Raw genomic sequence first — 19,893 nt, 5'->3', positions numbered from 1 at the left:
CATGATTGTCGGGGGGGTCGACCGACGATGACTCCAACAGAGCCAGGAAATCAAATGCTCGGCGACTGAAAATCCACGCCGTGGGATGCAACAGGGAGAAGGCCGAAGGGCCCAAGATTAGTTTCGGCCTCAAAGATTTAGAGGGAGTGGAGATCCCTCATGATGACACGTTGATCATCCGAGCGATAATTGATAGTTATACTATTCACCGAACTTTCATTGATATAGGAAGTTCGGTGAACATTATATTCAAGAAGGCATTCGAACAATTGCAAATCGATCGAAGCGAGTTGTTGCCTATGAAAACCCCACTCTACAGTTTCACGGGCAACGAAGTACTGCCGCTTGGACAGGCCCAACTAGCCATCTCGCTTAGGGAAGAGCCATTGAGGAGAACCAGGACCACAAACTTCATAGCAGTGGATGCTCCGTCAGCCTACAACATAATATTGGGTCGACCGACCTTCAACGAATTTCAGGTGGCAGTGTCTACATATTTCCAAAAGATAAAGTTCCCAGTGGACGACCGGGTGGGTGAAGTCAAAGGCGACCAGCTGGCTGCTCAGCGATGCTATGTCGAGATGGTCAAGTCTGAAACGAGAAGTGCTCGGAAGAATCCGCACTTAGAGGTGAACGCTGTCACCGAGAAGCTTCCTGGGTTGATCTACGAAGAAAAGGAGGAGGTTCAAATTCACCCAAGCTGGACGGAGGCCGCCACCTTCATCACGATCGATCTGGAACCTAAGAAGAAGGCAGAGCTGGTCGCATGTCTCAGGAATAATCATGATGTGTTCGCTTGGCTGACGCACGAGCTTCTCGGTATCTCCCCGAGTGTGGCTCAGCACGAGCTCCATGTCCGACCGGACGCTCGGCTAGTGAAGCAAAGAAAGAGGGGCTTCAGCGCAAAACAGAACTTGATCAAGGGAGCTCGATGAACATCATCTTCAAGAAGGTGTTCGAGCAATTGCAAATCGATCGAAGTGAGTTGTTGCCTATGACAACCCCGCTCTACATGATATTGTCCACTTTAGACCTAAGTCCTTATGATTTTATTTTTGGGCTCTACGCAAAAGGCCTGATACCAATGAAAATATCTTTTCCTTATAAATCCATGATCGTTTCCATGTGTTTTCAATGTGGGACTTTATTTGCAATCTTACAACCCAACAGTCGGGACTTAGTGGACTTCGCCCGCTCTGCTTCCATATGCGGGACAACATGGGCTTGAGACTCCTGATGTTGATGAATGGCACCCGCTCGGGGCCCTTTTGGTGGTTGATAGGTGTGGACCGCTTGACGCTCTAGGGCATCCGTCGACTTGGGAATTACTTCCTTCTTCCAAGCTGACTGGGCCTCCTCGACATTGATGTACTTAGTAGCTCACCCGAGCAAATAATCAGAGTCTCGTGGGGGCTTTCGGATGAGTGAGCGAAAGAAATCATCTATAAGTCCTTAGGAAAAGAAACTTACCAAGATCTCAGGGGTGATCGATGGGACATCCATGTCCACTTGATTAAACCTCTTAATATAGGGGTGCATGCTTCCTTGGGCCCTTGCTTGACTGCGAACAAGTTCACGTTCATCTTCTGGTAGTGGCAGCTGCTTGCGAAATGTTGTAGGAAAGTCGTTCGAAAGTCTTTGAAACTGTTGATGGATCTGATCGACAAGTGCTTGAACCACCTTTGTACTGATTCAGATAGCATAGTGAGAAATACCCGGTACTTAACTTCGTCGGTATACTGGTGGAGTGTGACCATGTTGTCAAACTTGATCAGATGGTCTTCGGGATCAGTTGCCCCTGTGTACTCTCTGATCGTAAGAGACCTATAATGGGGCGGCAGCTGATCATCGAGAATTTCTTGGGAGAACTGTCTATTGATCCACTCAGGAGAGTCATCGAGTCAGGGTGCTTTGCCTTTCTGCCCATCCTGGATGGGCACGTTCTCTTAAGAGGATCCTTAGTCCGCTCAGCCTTGCTCCTCGGAAAGCGTGCGGAATAACGCCCAGTGATATGGGATCGGTGTGTTGGGTGCTTCTCGGAAGGCGTCAGTCGGCTTGTTGTTTGGCTTGCGGCCGACAAGGACATCCGCTCGGGCTCTTAGGTCAGCACATTGGCCTATCACCGACGCGGCAAGGTCGTTCGACGCTCGGTAGTTGGCTACCGTCTCTTGTTGTTATTGCACCATCTTTGCAGCTCAGGCACTTATCAGTATTTCCACATCTTCTTAAGTTAGCGTCACAGTGGTGAGTTGTTCAACGTCCTCCATTTTCACGTTTCGGCTACAAGCAACGTTTCCATAAACGATACCAAATATGATCCTGTCTGAAAGTGGAGAAAATGGTTGGCTGAGGATGTGGCTCTGTGGTTGACTAGATGAAGACTTCACATGGTCCTGCAAGTTAATGAGCATTAGCGCCGGGCCGAGAAGAGATTCCCGGCATTGACCCTCCGGCACTCATGTCAGTCCTTGGCACAGTAGAGAATAGTAGACAAGCTGTAGCGATGAAAATGTTAAATAGCAAAGTAACACATACCTCCGCCCATAGAAGAGAACCCCTTTTTATAGTGTCACTATAGTGTCTGTGCACGCATCTCAAAACATATGCACATTTTTCAAATCGTCCTAGGAAAAGACAAGTCAAAAAGTATCTCTAACACCTTTCCTTAAGTGAGCATACAAATCTCTGACGTGACAGGTTGGAAGCTTCTAAAGTATGATTTGTCTGATTGGCATGCTCTGTTGTCAGTGGCACAAATCTCCAAAAGGGTACGATGAGATATGCAAATAGGTCCCACTGTAGGCCAATCGGAATCTTTGACGTAACAAATTGGAAGCTTCTAAAGTACAATTTGTTTGCTGGATGATCCGGCGGTTAGAACAGGGGACCCCCACTCTGAGGGGTCAATGCCACGTGGAAGTCAAAGGGCCAGGTGGCCGATCGGAGAAGGATGAGCCGACCTCCCGGTCGGCCGACCAGTGAATAACCGATGGCAAAAGGCGCCCCGACAGAAGTCGGGGTTCCGGCGCTCAATTGAAAAGTAGCGAAGGGCCGAGCGGAAGGCCGAAGACAATGTGACATACTGCTAGCAGTCCCCACAGCACCTTACCGAGGATCTTCCCAGCATACCAAGGCATGCGAAGAGCCGGACGGGATGTGAGTGCCGTCCGGCCGGGTGTAAGATGAGTGTCGGCCGGACGCCCCGTCCAGCCGGCCGGACGGACACCTCGTCATGGGGTAGGAAAAGAAAGACTATTTATATCTTATGACAGCTGTCAAGTCCTATGACTAGGCCATACTCCTAATCTGGTGACGAGGTGTTCTGTTGTCCCATCGAGAGCGTGCTTGGACTGTAGCAGTATGATGTCAGGTAAGCTCTCTGACAAACACATACCGAGGTATGGGCTAAGAACACGTGTTTGCCTCGGTATGTCTGCGTGAGCTCTTTCACTGCTCTATATAAAGAGCCTTATACTTCGCCGAAGGTACGCGTTCTACAACTTTGGGAGCCACTTCTTCATTATTCGCTTGCCTGACTTGAGCGTCGGAGGGTCGCCGCCGGGAACCTCGTCCCGGCACGACTTCTGTGCAGGTTCGCCGGAGCTTCGTACGACCAATCGGAGATCTACACCAGCGACTCGGATAGCGCCACGTGCCCAGCGTCCGTTGATTCAGCTTTCGGACAGGATCAATTTGGCACCGTCTGTGGGAACGCACCTGTATTCGAGCGGAAGCAATGGACGAGGCTAGACGACCGCCCACGGTGATGCTCTCCACGAAGGAACTCGACGCTCTAATCAAGGCAAGAGCAGCTAAGCTCGTGGAGCAACAGAGAGAGAATGCGCAAGCCGAGCGGCTGAAGCAACAAACAATGTCAGCATCAGGTGGCCGAGCAGAGGCAATTATCCCCGAGCGGAGGCAATGATCCCCGAGCGGACGCCTCCCCCGAGACAATGATCCAATCGGCATTCAAGGGGGAGCACCGCCGAGCGGATGAAGATGGATTGAGACTTGAATCAACCATGAAGCGCAAATCATCTCCAGCCGTACCGAGCTGGGTGAGAGGTGCGCTGAAGTAATTTTATATATGTTTTGGTTGCCTATGTCCTTGTAATGCAGGAAGCAGAAATAATTAAAGGATGGCAAATAGCTTCGCCGAACGGCAGCGTCAAAATTAGCCTTAATAGCCGTCGAGCTCCGACGTTAAAAATCGAGAGACGAGTCCGCGTCTATAAACCCGCTGAGCGGAAGACCGTCGAGCTCCGACGTTAAAAATCAAGAGACGAGCCAACGTCTATAAACCCGCCGAGCGGAAGACCGTCGAGCTCCGACGTTAAAAATCGAGAGACGAGCCGGCGTCTATAAACCCGCCGAACGGAAGACCGTCGAGCTCCGACGTTAAAAATCGAGAGACGAGCCGGCGTCTATAAACCCGCCGAGCGGAAGACCGTCGAGCTCCGACGTTAAAAATCGAGAGATGAGCCGACGTCTATAAACCCTTCGAGCGGAAGACCATCTAAATCCTCCGGATGGATAGCTTTCTGCAAAGTCTTACTCGGTTGTAACGTCCTGCCCATGATCGGGCCTGCCTTAGGGGCGAGAAGGAAGACATCGTGCGGCCGAGCGGCTCCTTTATAAAATGTACTTGGACGCGAGAAAACGGAAACCGAGACGAAAGTTAAAGATTGGACGCAGTTCGAACAAACAAATAACAAAAGGAGATTATCCGTTTAAGCCGAGCGGCGGACAGACAAAACTTATATTCGCCCCTAACGGCAGGCATACAAAAGATTGTACACTTGAGAGAAATTGCATAAGCTCCTCATTCACTATCATCGAAATTAAAGAGGGAGTCGGGGATGGAGCCCATCATAGCCGCCAGATCTTCGGGGGGGGGGGGGGACGGACAGCTCGGCGGGTATGTGGCCTTTGGTATTCAGATATTCCACTGCCACTTTGATCGCCTCCTCAAAAGTTAAGGATAGCTTGTCGCTAAACCTTTCACCAAATTCATCCGAACGGACGAATGCTTTGCGCACCTCCGCCGACCGGCCAGGTTCCCCGTCTTGATATTCTTTAAAAGTAGCTTTAGAAGCATCGAAGGCAGCTTGAAGATCTTTCAGAGCCCCTTCCGCTCTAGCCTGGTCGGCCGAACGACCCTCCTGTTCGGTGGATAATGAGGTTTCCAATTCTTTAACCCGCTGCTCTAACCCCCGGTTCTCTACCTTCATCATATCCATGTCGTCAATGGCTTTAAGCTTCCGGGTGGTAGCGGTCTTTATCTCCTTGTCCCGCTGCTTGACCAAAGCTTCGAGTCGAGCCACTTCGCTCGACAAGCCGGAGGACTTACCCCGTTCAGCTTCCAGCAGCTTTTTGGCCTTCTCCAGAGCGGTCGTTGACTGTCTGCTATCTCCTGCGGCTTTGAGCTTCTTCAGCTCGTCCTCCAGTTCGGCTAGGCGATTGTTGATTGCAATCTGCTCCACCCAATTCTGCAAACGGATAGGAGCAAGTTAGAAACTAAATCCAAATAACAAACATGGCAAAGAACATACCCCGGTCGCCTGTTGTAGATTGTTGTCGCCCAGCTGGCCGGGAGTCATCATTGCAATTCGGAGCCGAACGTCCTCCCAGGCTTTGGCGAGAGGACCCGTAAGGGTGATCTGCTGCTCGGGGACTACTGGCCGATCAGCCGCCGCCATATATTCCTCGGACGGGAGGCGCAAGATAGTTTTTATCAATCTCGGGCCACTCGGATCACCCGCGAGCGCATCGGCCTTACCGGACGGCTCACCAGTGGAGGAAGAAGGACGGTCGCCCAACCGCTTAAGACGTCGTAGGGTTCAGGGAGGACTGGAGGGCGGCACCTCAGAGATAGCCCTTGGAGAGCCGTGCGGCGTGGGGGTACTCTCTATAGAGACCGTCCCGGATAGCACTGGAGCTTCATCGCCCCGCTCGGACTGCGGTTCATCAGATGCAGTTGGTCGAGAAGCTGGCTCTGGCCGTCTGCGCTTCCGAGTTGCCAGGGGAACGTCGTCGGCCGAACGACCCTCTACCTCGACTTGAGTAAGAGGCTCGAGATCGCCCGTATCCTCGCCAAGAGAGGCAGGAGCGTCTAAGGCTTCAGGGACAGTCTGAGTCCCCTCACCCTCTTCGCTGGTCGGACCAGCTGTGTCCAAGCTCCGCTCAGAGATCTCTTTTTTCTTGGCCGCCTCGATCTCAGCGGCTCGTAATTTCAACCGCTCGGTAGCCTTGGCGCGCCACATGACTTCGGCTGCAGAAACAAAGAATAAATCAGTTAGAACAAAAGAAATGGGAAGATAAGAGAACTTACTCATGCTGCAAGGCAGATCGGCTGGGATAGAGGACAAGCCGAATATATACAGTACTCTCGGAAGGAGCAGCTTGTCGATGTGATATCGCTGGCCGACCAGCCGATCGACTGCATGAAGGTAGGCCGGATCGCCCCTAAACTTACCGAGCTCTGGTTGCGCTGGCATCGCCGTCTGCCACTTGATTCGGAAGGCCGGTGGCTCGGGAAAGCGCATATATAAAAAATGCTCCTTCCAGTGTTTGTTGGAGCTCGGCATATTATCAAAAAGGACGAAACCTATCCTAAATTGGAAAACAAAAGTACCCCACTCGGCCTGCTTAGGGTAGTAGAAGTAGTGGAACACCTTGGGATCCAACGGGATGTTGTTTAGTTTAAACAAAACTACCACCCCGCTCAGCAGCCTGATGGAATTCGGAACTAGCTGGCCGAGCGGGATGCGAAAGTAGTTGCAAACTTGCAAGAAAAACTTATGGGGTGGAAAGCGTAGCCCGGCAAAAAATTGGTCTCTGAAGAAAAGAACAGTGCCGGGCGGCGGTTCATGAGGCCGATCGGCTGGGGTGGCTATTACTATGTGGTGGTCGGAAGGGATGTCATAAGTCCGAGAGAGGCGCAGCGCGTCCTCCTTGTCAAACCAGCTCTCCATGGTCGTGTACCAAAGACCAGGAACGCCGACGGTCGATTGGGAAGTGCTAGTCATGGGCGAAACGCAGTAAGAAATTTGAGGCAAAAAGAAGGGTTCGAACAAGAAAGAAAAGGTGGTAGACTTGAAGGGGACAACTAACAGAAAAAAGAAGGAGGGAGCGAGGAAAAGGAAGGCTTACGAGCAAAGGGGATGACCGAAAGGGGCCTCGGGTTCGTCGGGAAGCTGAAACACGGGGTCGCCGGAGCAGAAAGAACAGCGGGAGGTCGAAGGTCGATGAAGAAGAAGGCGGCAGAGAGAGGAGGCCGCGAGATTTATAACGTTAGCCCCGTACGGCCTTAGCCGTCCGATTCAGGTCGTGAAGAACGAGGTCATCATCTAGCCGTTCATTTCAAACGGCGGCTGTCCCATTGGAGGTGACGCCACCGCCATACCCTGACAAAAGGAAGATCGCCACGTGTCAGCAGGATACGGGTTACATTTAATGAGCGCCCCTTACCGCACGCAGCGCACGTGGTGGGCAGTAGAGAAGAGGATTTGGCATGGATTCCAAGGGAATACAAGGCACGGGCAAGATACCGCCGAACGGATGAGCATCTCTAAGCCTGGCTGAGCGGACTAATGTACCGGCCGTTACTCAGTCAGAGCAGCAGTCCAGTCAGTCGGACTTCACCTCCTTCGACTAGACTTGAGGAGGAGGCAAGTGATCCGACGGTTAGAACAGGGGACCCCCACTCTGAGGGGTCAATGCCACGTGGAAGTCAACGGGCCAGGTGGCCGACCGGAGAAGGATGAGCCGACCTCCCGGTCGGCCGACCAGTGAATAACCGATGGCAAAAGGTGCCCCGACAGAAGTCGGGGTTCCGGCGCTCGATTGAACAGTAGCGAAGGGCCGAGCGGAAGACCGAAGACAAGGTGACATACTGCTAGCAGTCCCCACAACACCTTACCGAGGATCTCCCCAGCATACCGAGGCATGTGAAGAGCCGGACGGGATGTGAGTGCCGTCCGGCCGGGTGTAAGATGAGTGCCGGCCGGACGCCCCGTCCAGCCGGCCGGACGGACACCTCGTCATGGGGTAGGAAAAGAAAGACTATTTATATCTTATGACAACTGTCAAGTCCTATGACTAGGCCATACTCCTAATCTGGTGACGAGGTGTTCTGCTGTCCCATCGAGAGCGTGCTTGGACTGTAGCAGTATGGTGTCAGGTAAGCTCTCTGACAAACACATACCGAGGTATGGGCTAAGAACACGTGTTTGCCTCGGTATGTCTGCGTGAGCTCTTTCACTGCTCTATATAAAGAGCCTTATACTTCGCCGAAGGTACGCATTCTACAACTTTGGGAGTCACTTCTTCATTATTCGCTTGCCTGACTTGAGCGTCGGAGGGTCGCCGCCGGGAACCTCGTCCCGGCACGACTTCTGTGTAGGTTCGCCGGAGCTTCGCACGACCAATCGGAGATCTACACCAGCGACTCGGATAGCGCCACGTGCCCAGCGTCCGTTGATTCAGCTTTCGGACAGGATCACTGGACATTCTCTGTTGTCAGTGGTGAAGGTGTTGGAATTCCGTTCTATTTAAATTTCCTTGTACAAAAATTGTACAAGTACAGAACTTTTCCTAGCAACCCGCATGTTCGATCAGACATGTGTTTGATCAATCAAGCAAATTCTTGACGGATCAAAGCACACCTTGATCGAAGTACAAAATTGCTGGTCTCTTGTGTTGGTATTCAAAAACGATACAAAGAAAACAAACTAATTATGCAGCGGAATTAAAGAATTAGTTGTACCTTTTCTTTGTAACTAAAGACCTCTTGATTTTCTGCCGTATTCCTCTCCTCTTCTTGGACGTCGTGTGGGCGACGATCTACCAAGACAACACCACCCTCTTTCTCTTCTCGATTTCCAAACTACTGACTACAAAAGGAGGCTCTAGGATGAGGCATCTTCTAATCTTCTTCTTCTTCCTCCTCTTCTCCAATCCGCCGGCCACCAAGGAGGAGGGGCGCTGGCCACCAAGGATGAGGGGAGAGAGGAGCGCCGACCCTATGGAGGAAGATAGGGGCGCCGGCCCTATGGAGGAGAAGATAGGGGCGCTAATCCTATAGAGGAGAGAAGAGAATTAGAATATTAGAAAGTTCGGTTTTAGGGGGCACCTCCTACTCCTTTTCATAGGCTTGCCGTCGGTTACAAAGAAAGAAAAAATAACAGAATTTTGTTTAGAAGAAATCTAAACCAAACCAAAACCAAGTTAAGTTAAACCAAACCAAGTTAAATCAAGTTAAGTTAAACCAAACCAAGTTATGGGTAGGTGGATGCAAAGCTTTATATAGAGGTTACAACAGGGACCTAGAGGAGGAATTGGTTTAGGTCTCCTAACGGGTTTGGGCTTCCTGTGTTCGGCCCGAACACTCAACCCAAGTCCATCAATAATAACTCATACCATTAAAGGGTTATTATTGAACTACCGCATCAATCCCATATTACAATATGGGTTCCTTCTTATCATGAGTGCATTAATCTCCCTATGTTTAAGATATCATATGCACGTTAATTAAATGAGTTACTAACAACTCAATTAATTAACATCTAATTTTAAGAGTAGTACCACTCAACTTTATTATCATGCAGGACTAAGTCCACCTGCAGGGTTTATATGATAATCCTTATGAGCTCCTCAAGGGGGCATCATCAACCTAAATAATGACACAAATTCCTTCAATAATCAACAACATACCATATAAATAGTACTATTTCCCATCTCATCGGGCCTATTGATTTAACGAATAAATCTCATTCATTGATAAGTTAAATAAATGAATACTAAGTATACGTGCTTGCTATTATATAAGGATTAAGAGGACGCACGTCCGTAATAACAGAGGTTCTGTTCTTTTATGTAGTCAGTACAAATCGAACAACCTCAAACGGTCCTACTCAATACACACATAGTGTACTAGTGTAATTTTATAGTCAAGACAGACTAATACCAAATTACACTACAACTGTTCCAATGGTTTGTCACAATCCATCTTGGTTGTGAGCTACTATTTATAATTTATAAGGAACTGATAACATGATCTTCTGTGTGGCACCACACACCATGTTATCTACAATATAAATTAAATGGACAACTGCATATATATAAATATAAAATGTAAATATTTGACCAAAGCGATTCTCATTTCAAAATATTTCAAAACAGATGTTCATACAAAAGCTAGGCTTATAATATACATCCCAACAAGTGGTACAAACCTCAAAAGGGTATGATGAGATATGCAGATAGGTTTCACTGTAGGGCGATCGGAATTCGCTTGGCCGAGATATGTTAGAATTTGAGGGATATCCTAAGGAAATCACCTTATGATTTTTTTTTATTTATTTGATAAGTATAGATTCACTATTTGAGTTCATATTATATGTTTGATTGTCTTAAACTTATTTACTGAATGCTCGTAATATAATTCATAACATGAAAGAATTTGTGATTGAATCGCAACTAGTGATTATCTCTACATGTGCAATTATGAATATATTGAAATTTCCCTAGTCGTCAAATTGATACATTCGAACATCATCAATTCTGTAAGACTAGCACGGGTTATACTCCTTGGTTCGGTCAAGTAGCTATTTTCTCACTAGCTAGAGACATTGGGATATCAAGAGTTAAACATGGATACTGGTTATGGTAACCAGTTCATTGGAGTCACTCGCTGTAAGACTTCATATGATTCTCTACATATATATAGATATGTCTGTGAAATTCTTACTGCAGCACGAGTGCAAGTTTCTTTCGACTTGAGGTATACAAGTCATCTTGGTCATGGAGACTTATACTTTGACATCTTAAGTAAGCATCTCATTGAGGTATAGACCCGGGATGATTGGGTATAAGTTGAAGTGTCCAAAGGTATTTGGATAGCCCACAGAGGATTCACCGCTCCTTGCGATGAGACATATATCCTATGACCAGTCGTTAGGATTATTACTCAAAGTCTTTGGCCAAAACATCACATGTTAAGAGTGTGAAACTCTTGTACACATGTACGAGTAATTTGAATCCGCGGAACGAGGAAATATTACTTGAGATAGGTGTAATGTAGTCAGCCTAATTGGGACAAGACACATAGACCATGTCCTAAACTAAGTGGGCATAAGACGAGTGAAAGGAACGAGGCACGACTCACTGAAGTATGATTTTTTGACTAATTGGGGTTCATGATGTACTACTAGGTGTCACTCATGATCGTTCTATAATTAAGTAGTTAATTATGAACGACTAAGATAAATCGAGAACCTATTGGGTCACATGCACTAACAAGTCTCTAAAAGATGTAAAAAATTAAAGAATAGGATTCTTAGATCAAGAGATAAATTTTTTGTTGGACCACACATAAGACAAATATGGAAATATTTGTCACAATGGAACATGGATGGGCCACATCTCTTTTGGAAGAGTTGGACCATATTTGGTTTAATCATAAATTAGTCATAAACCAACTTGGTTTAGTTGTGATCCAAAATAAGGAGATAATGAGCTAATTTTTAGTTAAGGGATAACGGGTTAGATTTGGACTTTATAATTCAACTCATTAATGAGGGTTATATACTGATATGGTTGAGAGAAAATTATACACATAAGATCATTAATTAGCTTGTAAGATTTTTGAAAAACTTTAACCTAATTTCTCTTCTCATCTCCCTCTCCCCTCTCTCTTTGTCGCCGCCAATAAGGGGAAGCCCTTCCCCTTGTTATCTTGACCACCACAAGAAAAAAATCTCTTTTTTGTGTGCTTCTCTTCCTCTTACTCTTAATCTCTCTTCTTCGCTTGTAGCTAATAACTTCCGAAGGAGAGGCGTGTACTCAATGAGTTGTCTTGAGGAGCTCGGCGTAGATACAAATAGAGACGAGGTTCGACAATGTCGCTACGGTTGATGCCCTTCTCGTTACGAGTCATTCGTAATGCACACCTAGCGTAAATTTACTTTCCGTAAAAATTTAATTATACGATCATGTTTGGCATGTTATATCCTTGTATGCGTATGGTGTGTGTGATGTAATAATTTAGGAATTATTATTGTTTTATTTTCTGCTGCGTATGTTTACGAAACATGTTTTAGCACACACTGCATCAGACATATCCCAACAAGATATCCCAGCTCGGTCGTACTAAATAAAGCTATCTTCCTTCACTCGCCTTTCTCGTTATCGACGAGCTATTTTTCATCTGATCGGCCATAACGTTCAGTCGACCGAGACGATAATCCAGAGGATTTACTATTATCTCTAAACTCCAGTCGTAAGTTTCCGGAGCATTTACTATTATCTCTAAACTCCCGTTGTAAGTTTCCGGAGCATGGCCATTCGAACATGCCGCCCGTCTAGCATTGCCCGTCCGCTTGGGCTAGATATGCCATCCGGCCGGCCTTGCTATCCCATTTGGCCGGCTTCACATGATTCATGGATCATATCTATTTGATTTTGATATCTATGTTAACCACTCTTCCTTGCGATGGCCATCCCGTATCATTGAGAAAAATAACCTTGCCCACGGTGTCCAACCAATTTCCCTATTGACATTCTCATAAATAGTCGCGGGGCCAGCTGTGTACAGCCGCTGGTGGCAGACGGCAGATTCCACCGAAAATTTTCAGGAAATAGGACAGTAAATCAGTGCTAACCAAAAAAAAATCGTGATTTTAAACTCTCAAGTCATACGTGAACTTGTATCGTCACATTGTCCATTGCTAATCGTGTATTCTTTTTCAGTAAATTTGCTATTATTATTATTCCTGAAGAAGACTCATCTGTTTCGGGGGTCAATCGGCCATGGAGTCGATCCTCAAAGTGATCAAATGGATGGCCGCATTGGCCGATGAGAACGCCCCATGGAAGCTCTCTCGGAACGAAACTTGGCTCTCCAAGTCTTTCGCCATCTTGAGCAATATCTCGCCCAGCTCCGACCGCCGCTCCATCAGCGATTCCAGGTACGATCTCGCCGCGACCTTGCTGATGTCTACATTGGTCTCTTCGGGGCAGTATTCGTCGTCCAACCACCTGTGCAAAGCGGCTCGGAGCCACTCCGATTCCTGATGAAAGTAGAATGAAAACGAAGAAGTCCCTGAAATTTCGATCAGATGTGGTATCTCGACTGGTTTGCTAGATCAAAGATCGCATCTTTTTTTTTTTTTTTTTTTTTGGGCTACAATTCATCTAATCGAAGGCAATGCAACGATTTTTTTGATTAGGGCAGACCTGTAGGGCAATCGAAGGGGTCAGCCAAGCGACGGGAACCTTGAGTTCCTGGACCGGCGCCTCCTCTTCCTCCTCCTCCGGGCCGTTTTCGGCGGCGGATGCAGCGAGGCACGGCGATCGGTGTTGACGGATGCTGGGTCGGAGCCGTCCTGGTATGTAGAATTGGGGCTTTCGGGAGGCGATCGAATTGGGAGGAGGAGAAGAGAGCAGAGAATGATTATTGGAAGACGGTGTGAAGGCGAGGCTTACGGGATGCGACGGGGACGCGAAGCTGGTCATTGTTTAGAGCTCCGACTTGCTCTCGCCCCCGTGTCTCTGTGATAGACAGCCCTCCGAGTTGTACTCGGGGCAGTGGTTAAAAGGAAAAAAAAAGCTGGGAGCTTATTTTTCCCCCATTTCTTGTAAGATAATCTGTCTTGAAAATAAAAATAAAAAAAAATAATTATCGTGTCTCCGGATGCTTGAGAAACTTTTTTCGCTACGAGAATCTCTCGTAGTCGTCGGCAAGCGTTGCTGGCGTTTCAAAGGGTTCACTTAGAGCTGTCCAGTTTAAGTTATTTGATAAGTTGAGTCTAGTCTAGTCTAGTCCAACGTAAAATGAATTTTATTTCTTGAATTGATAAATTAACTGAAAATATCATAGCTATACTTGAGAAAAAAAAAAACTAAGAAAAATCCATATACAATATTTTTTGTTGATGTCCGAATAAATAGAAGTCTCAATCCTATCAACATAGTAAATGAAAGCGGAAGAAAAATTATTATTCATGCATATTGGTAGATATGTTTCATAATAAAAAATAAAATTTTTAATCATTCTATTAAAACTGGAATAATACACTATTTCATTGTGATAATTTATAGGCATATTATATAATATAATATATTAAGGAAAAATGATTCTACCAAATAAATACTTAATTCGAATATAGATTGTATGATCCCTACTTTAAATTTAAAATAAAAAAATTAATAAAATTGTTGTAATCAGTAATCTTTTGAAATAGTTATTTAAGTTTAATTTAATTTATTTATTTGATTTATTTTGTATGAGTTTGAGCTTTAAACTTAAATGTTCTCAAATTTAAATATTATTAAATTTTCAATTTAAGATTGACTTAAGTAATTAATTTGTTTATGTGTTATTGAGTTCTTAATTAATTTATTTGAATGATTACTATTTATTTTAAGAAAAAATATTTATTTATAGAGTAATAAAACTTTATTATTGTCCATAAATATTATCATTAACTAACCGAATATATATATATATACTTGTGGGTATTAAATAAGAATAAATTGTCCTAAATTTCTTGTATATAAATTTAACTTTGTGCTAATTCCTATGTTGGAAAAATTTTATTTTTATTTCAATTTCCTAGTATATATCGATTTACCTAATTATTCTTTTTTTAAATATAAAAAATCTAAAATAAAATATAATTCTTTTAAAATTAGTGCATTTAGTAATATATTTAAATAAAAATAATAATATAATTCCTCTTAAATTTAATATCATTATATTAATTGATTAGTCAAATAAAAAATGATTAATTTATAAAAAATATATTAAATTCTAATATATTAGTTATGTTCACTTTATTAAAAAATATATATATTAGATTCTAATTTAAATATATTATATTTAAAAATAAATAAATATCATTTTAAATTTTTAAAATAAAAATAATTAAATTAATTAATATACATTATAGAATTAGTTTAGTTTACTATTAAAAATTTTAGGACTATTTATAAATTAAATAAACATAAATAAGTTTTATCAAATCGTAATCAGATTCATGTACCTCCCTCGGTGCACTGAAAGGGGCGTTCAAGAATAGCGATAACTTTATGATATGGCCGCATGTATTTAGCTCGGCCAAATGTGCTCAGATTGCACATCCCTGTGCCCTAGATCCTAACGTCACACAAGCACAACAAATTTGAGTTAAAACTGCAAAAACTCATTTGTTTAAAACAAAATCAACCAGGAGAGAACGGCACGCAACACTCATTTAAACTGCATAATAACCCAAAAGGAGAGTATTGAATAAAGAGTTCTACACCATTAAGTTCGCATTCCGCAAGGCAAATGTTTACCCTGTTTATTTAACACTATTCTGACACCAGGGAAAGCCAAGTTCTAAGACAGACCGACAGAGTAGCTGGAAAAGGAAATGATAGCTGCAACGCAATAAGGGATATTCATTGCCGACCAATTTTGGGAATATGAAACTCAACCTTGAAGCCCAATGATACCTACGAAACAAACAAGAAAACAAGATAATTGTGTTATTAGTCTCAAAGTACGAAAATTTGGTCCCAAGTTGTAGGAAAAGGAATGGATTGACAAAAGAAGAATATCAGCTGAAATGGAAGAATCTACCCACCGCAGGCAACTCTTCCACCAGCATTTCCAGTGGTCTTGCTCAGCTCATGCCCACCTAAGAACACAAGAAGGGTTGTTAGAGCAGATTTGATCCTATGAGTATTGTGACCAGGAATTAACACGATTTATAGTTAGATTGCTAATGCGAGAGATGTGAGTAGCAAATTATGCAGGCTGAGTCAGATCAATCAAACAAAATCAATACAAATTCCAAGTGTTATTATCCCAAGCATAACAGGGCAATAATGCCAACACAACTATTTACTTTATCAGTGACTAATAAAATCAAGAGAGAACCTTCTTCTTCCTTTTTTTTTTTAAAATGTTACGTACATGAGCTTGGGCTAAATTAGATATCTATTAATGGAAGAAACATCAAGTATGAATTCTTTCTTATATAAACATAGTTTTATCAAGACAGAAAGTTTAATGAAGATATACTGAAATATCCTATCATCTTATGGGATTATGCAAACAGCATTTGAGCAACGAAGTGGGAGAAAATAGATTGGTATTTTAAAGTAGGAATAGTGGTGTGTATTTTTGATGGTATCTACAGGTTACATGGGGAATCAAACCAAAAGTTTAACTTGAATCAGACAGACACAAAACATGGTCTCTAAATAAGCTAAGCAAATTAGGGCAGCATCTAAGCATAAAAAATCAAACAGTGGGTCTGAAAACTATCTTACAGTGACAAGATAAATACATCAGTTTGAGTGACAAAATAAATCAAATGGCAAACTAAGAGAAATCTAACAGCACAAAATGATTTCCAAAATATCATTGGTGAGAGTTTCAAAAAAGATGCTTGTTTAGTAAATTATTTGTCAGCAACGCTAACTCAAAAAACACAGGATACATGTGATATGATGTACGTCAGTAGCGATTATTGTTGAGCAGGTAAGAAGAGGATAATGGATTAGGAACATGGAGGACCATTGGGTACAACAGCCTATCTTTGCACATGTTTATCTTGCAAGTGTTTAAATGCAACTTCTATATTCACAAGACATGTTGGCCCCAACTATTTAGGTTGGCTTCATGAATCTTGTTGTTCCGCTCTACTTTAGCATGTGCTCCCTGTTAGGTAGGCAAGTTGCAGCAGAGAGAAGTGAGGGTAGGGATGTTAGTATTTAATACAAGTATTATACTTCCAATGAGAGACCCATTTAGCTTGATTTTGATGTTCCATCCTTTTTTATGAAGAGGATGAGTTGCGTGTGTGAGCATGGAGGTTTATATGATATTCAGTGTATAATTTTCTTGTTTATATTGATGAAAAGGCTTGTGTTACGGAGCATTTGCATTTATTCATTCTTACTTTGTTTCTACCAAACTTATTTTGCCTTGACCTCTCGTAATGCTCTCGTACCAGTTTGATTAGCATCCTGTACTATTACTTTTATAGATCAGCCATAGGGGGGTGTAATGGTGTTGAGTAAGATTGTTAGGTGCTAGTACATTTGTTGCTTTAAGACCCATTGCCACTAGAGTTAAAAAAAGTTTGCGATTTGTGAAATTTTTGCCGTCTTATTGTTATTCATTGCTTAACTTTCTTTTGATGATTATGAGACTAGTACTTAACTTGATGCTTTACGACAAAAAATAATGCAATTAAATGGTGTTTTATTTTTTATAATAAATTATTCTTGTTTTGTTTACTATTAGTGTGTAATGCTCTTGTATCCTATGAATCTCAAACATGGATGTCTTACAAGCATTTTCTAGTGTCTACGTAGAACAATGGGGAGAGGCTCACCAAGGGCATGATAATTATTTAGGTCTATCTACCTTTTTTTTCATTAACCATTATAATCAATTTAACTATTTTATCACTAGAATTTAGTAGTCAGCTTTTTAACATGTTTGTGACGTCTGAACCTATGTGGCCTCGTTTTATCATTACCTAATTGTCTTTAGATATATTTTTTTATATCTAATATTCTACTAATGTCTCACATCCATCCTAGCATTCTCATTCTTCTTACATTTTTTTCTTGTGGCCGTTGTTTCCTAACAATCCAACACTCTAATCAACAAAGTATAGTTCCTCGTAATGCGAGGGGAGTTATGGGCACGGTGACCTTGCTATGCATACCAAAGACATTGGTTTTGTTTGAGCACAAACTTTTATGGTTATCAAAATAGAATTGCATACCATGAAAGACAATTCACAAGGACATAGAAAATGTTTCAAATAATTAAGATAGAAAAAAAAAAGAGAGAGAATTGCTCCACATGTTTGTACCCAAGCACACAGAAGTAGCAGAATAGTTTAATAACACAGTTTTCAAAGTGGAAGTAATCTTAGGCAATGGTGGACAAAGATAATGAGCTAATAGAACAAGCAGTTAGCACAGATTTTAGGAAAGTAAGAATTACCCTTGCCCAGATCATCAGGATCAGCATGGACAACAACAGCTCTCCCAATAATGGAATTCGGTCCTGAGAGGGGAATCTATTTGCATTGATAAATACAATAATCTCAGTATTCCATACAATTTGACCAAAATAGTAGCATAATAAAAAAAAAATTTGCTGTAATACAAAAACTAATCAAGGATGCAGCATGTCACCTGGCTATCAACAACTGAGACGGTAACAATACCTGAAACATGGTAATAAATCAAAACACTAGGATTAAAAATGTTGATCAAGCCATAGTTTGATTTTTTTTTCTGTTACGAGAAAAAACATTATAGTAAATATGGGTAAAAATAGATAACAAAAGTTGATGATAAAGCAACTTACCATCCTCGCCAGCAGTGGCGTTGCCTAGATCACCAGCATGTCGGTTTTCATCTTCAGGAGCACCATGTTCCTTTCCAGCAGGATTAAAATGAGGCCCTGCAGTATACAAGAGCATGAGTACACAATCAGTAATTTAATCCTTTCAATCAGAAACTTGCAGCTCAGTAGATCGCCATGAAGGAAAAGGTAAATAGTTTTACCAGTTGACATGCATCCATTGGTGGTATCTCCAAGAGCATGCACATGGAAGCCATGAAGCCCAGGCTTGAGGCCAGTGATGGATCCGGTGACGGTGGTTGGACCTATCACAGAGATTTACATCCCAAAATCAGATCGGATCACAAATTCACAGAAAAATCAAAATGGTTCAAGTTGAAACCCTAGATCTGAAAGGAATTTAGCATTCCACAAGTAGTATTTCAAGAGATTTCTCACCATCTCCTTCCTGGACGAAGTAAATTGTGCCCTTAACACCCTCACTGCTACCCAGGACAGCAACAGCCTTCACCATTTCCTTAGGTGTTCTACACAGCAGACATCAAACACACGGTCAAAGACATCATTAAATGTCTCAAAATAAGTAGCATCGCCACTAGATGAGAAGCAATCGATCTCGTCTTCCAGATACAAAAAGAAAAGCAACTCAACAATCGCCAGACTAAACGCTAAACAAATACCATCAAACTGGAGTCGAATTCAGCTCTCGCTCCATCATAGACAGAGAACCCATCAAATCTCAGTAGAAAACTCCACTTTTTCTTCACCAAATCAAATCAAAGCAGCCGCATAAGTTAAAATCGACAAAAAAAAAAAAAAAAGCGATAAAACCTAAGAATCGAAAACAAAACAACAATACGATGGAAGACAAATTTCAGATCGGAAAGTATACCTTTGATAAATGGATTAAACTATAGGGGAAAAAGAAATGAGATTTACCTCAGGCGACCCCTGTTTTTTCCGAAAGATTGGAAATGGGAGCGAGAAAGAAGGTTCCCGAAGCAGTGTGTGAATCAGCGAGTGGAAACTAATCGCCAATAAATAGGAAAAAAACCAACAAAGTCTAACTCGACCGCTGATCACAGAGGAGATAGGCTAACCGTCGGTAAGACTAAGGATTAGAGTAATTCTCAATATGATGATTACCTTTTCTTCCCATAACCTAAAACAAAATATCTAAAATAACGTATATTCTCTGGAACAAATTTCATCCACTCTTAACCATTTGACGTTTGATTGATTATAAATTAAAATTATAATTTACCTTCCTTCACTAATGGATATATGAGATAAATATAATTACATTTTACTATAAAAATTTATCACATCATATTTCAAAGTTTATATTAATTATAATATATCGGAAAAAGGGTGAATACACTGGCGGTCATCGTATTGCGAGATCGCGTTACTAATCAGGAATAGCGGTGTGGAAAGAATCTTCCTCGGGTGTAATTTTTTTTTAAATGTCCATTATTAAATTCTGGCACCTAAGAAATTTCTGAATGAGACAA

The 19,893-nt window shown here is 42.9% G+C and overlaps 2 protein-coding genes across 3 annotated transcripts; both read right to left on the bottom strand.

Moving 5' to 3' along the window:
• Positions 1-12,670: 12,670 nt before the first annotated feature.
• LOC121987854 lies at positions 12,671-13,995 on the bottom strand. The gene is made up of 2 exons (XM_042541572.1): positions 13,237-13,995; positions 12,671-13,070 (listed from the first exon to the last, which is right to left on the bottom strand). Exons 1-2 carry the CDS (start codon positions 13,513-13,515, stop codon positions 12,801-12,803), a joined length of 549 nt encoding a protein of 182 aa, XP_042397506.1. The 5' UTR covers positions 13,516-13,995; the 3' UTR covers positions 12,671-12,800.
• A 1,258-nt stretch (positions 13,996-15,253) lies between these two features.
• Positions 15,254-19,469, bottom strand: LOC121985924 (superoxide dismutase [Cu-Zn]). Of its 2 annotated transcripts, XM_042539645.1 has the most exons (9): positions 19,319-19,399; positions 19,060-19,140; positions 18,818-18,906; positions 18,583-18,684; positions 18,383-18,478; positions 18,208-18,239; positions 18,014-18,089; positions 15,630-15,683; positions 15,254-15,498 (listed from the first exon to the last, which is right to left on the bottom strand). In XM_042539645.1, exons 3-9 carry the CDS (start codon positions 18,891-18,893, stop codon positions 15,476-15,478), a joined length of 459 nt encoding a protein of 152 aa, XP_042395579.1. In that variant the 5' UTR covers positions 18,894-18,906; positions 19,060-19,140; positions 19,319-19,399; the 3' UTR covers positions 15,254-15,475. The 2 variants fall into 2 exon arrangements, with proteins under 2 accessions (XP_042395579.1, XP_042395578.1); XM_042539644.1 differs by lacking the exon at positions 19,060-19,140 and having other exon boundaries at positions 19,319-19,469.
• Between the last annotated feature and the right edge of the window lie 424 nt (positions 19,470-19,893).

Source organism: Zingiber officinale, chromosome 5B (genome assembly GCF_018446385.1).
Source record: "Zingiber officinale cultivar Zhangliang chromosome 5B, Zo_v1.1, whole genome shotgun sequence".
Classification (NCBI taxonomy): domain Eukaryota; kingdom Viridiplantae; phylum Streptophyta; class Magnoliopsida; order Zingiberales; family Zingiberaceae; genus Zingiber; species Zingiber officinale.
This window is presented reverse-complemented; position numbering and strand designations above follow the sequence as displayed.

Excerpts from the sequence above, each read along its gene's own strand:
- LOC121985924 (XM_042539644.1), bottom strand. The coding sequence starts at position 18,893 with ATGGTGAAGGCTGTTGCTGTCCTGGGTAGCAGTGAGGGTGTTAAGGGC. Across the intron at positions 18,479-18,582 it reads CAATGGATGCATGTCAACTG|GGCCTCATTTTAATCCTGCT; the intron begins GTAAAACTATTT and ends TGTATACTGCAG. Across the intron at positions 15,499-15,629 it reads TGGTGGAAGAGTTGCCTGCG|GTATCATTGGGCTTCAAGGT; the intron begins GTGGGTAGATTC and ends TTTGTTTCGTAG.
- LOC121987854 (XM_042541572.1), bottom strand. The coding sequence starts at position 13,515 with ATGACCAGCTTCGCGTCCCCGTCGCATCCCGTAAGCCTCGCCTTCACA. Across the intron at positions 13,071-13,236 it reads CCCCTTCGATTGCCCTACAG|GAATCGGAGTGGCTCCGAGC; the intron begins GTCTGCCCTAAT and ends TACTTTCATCAG.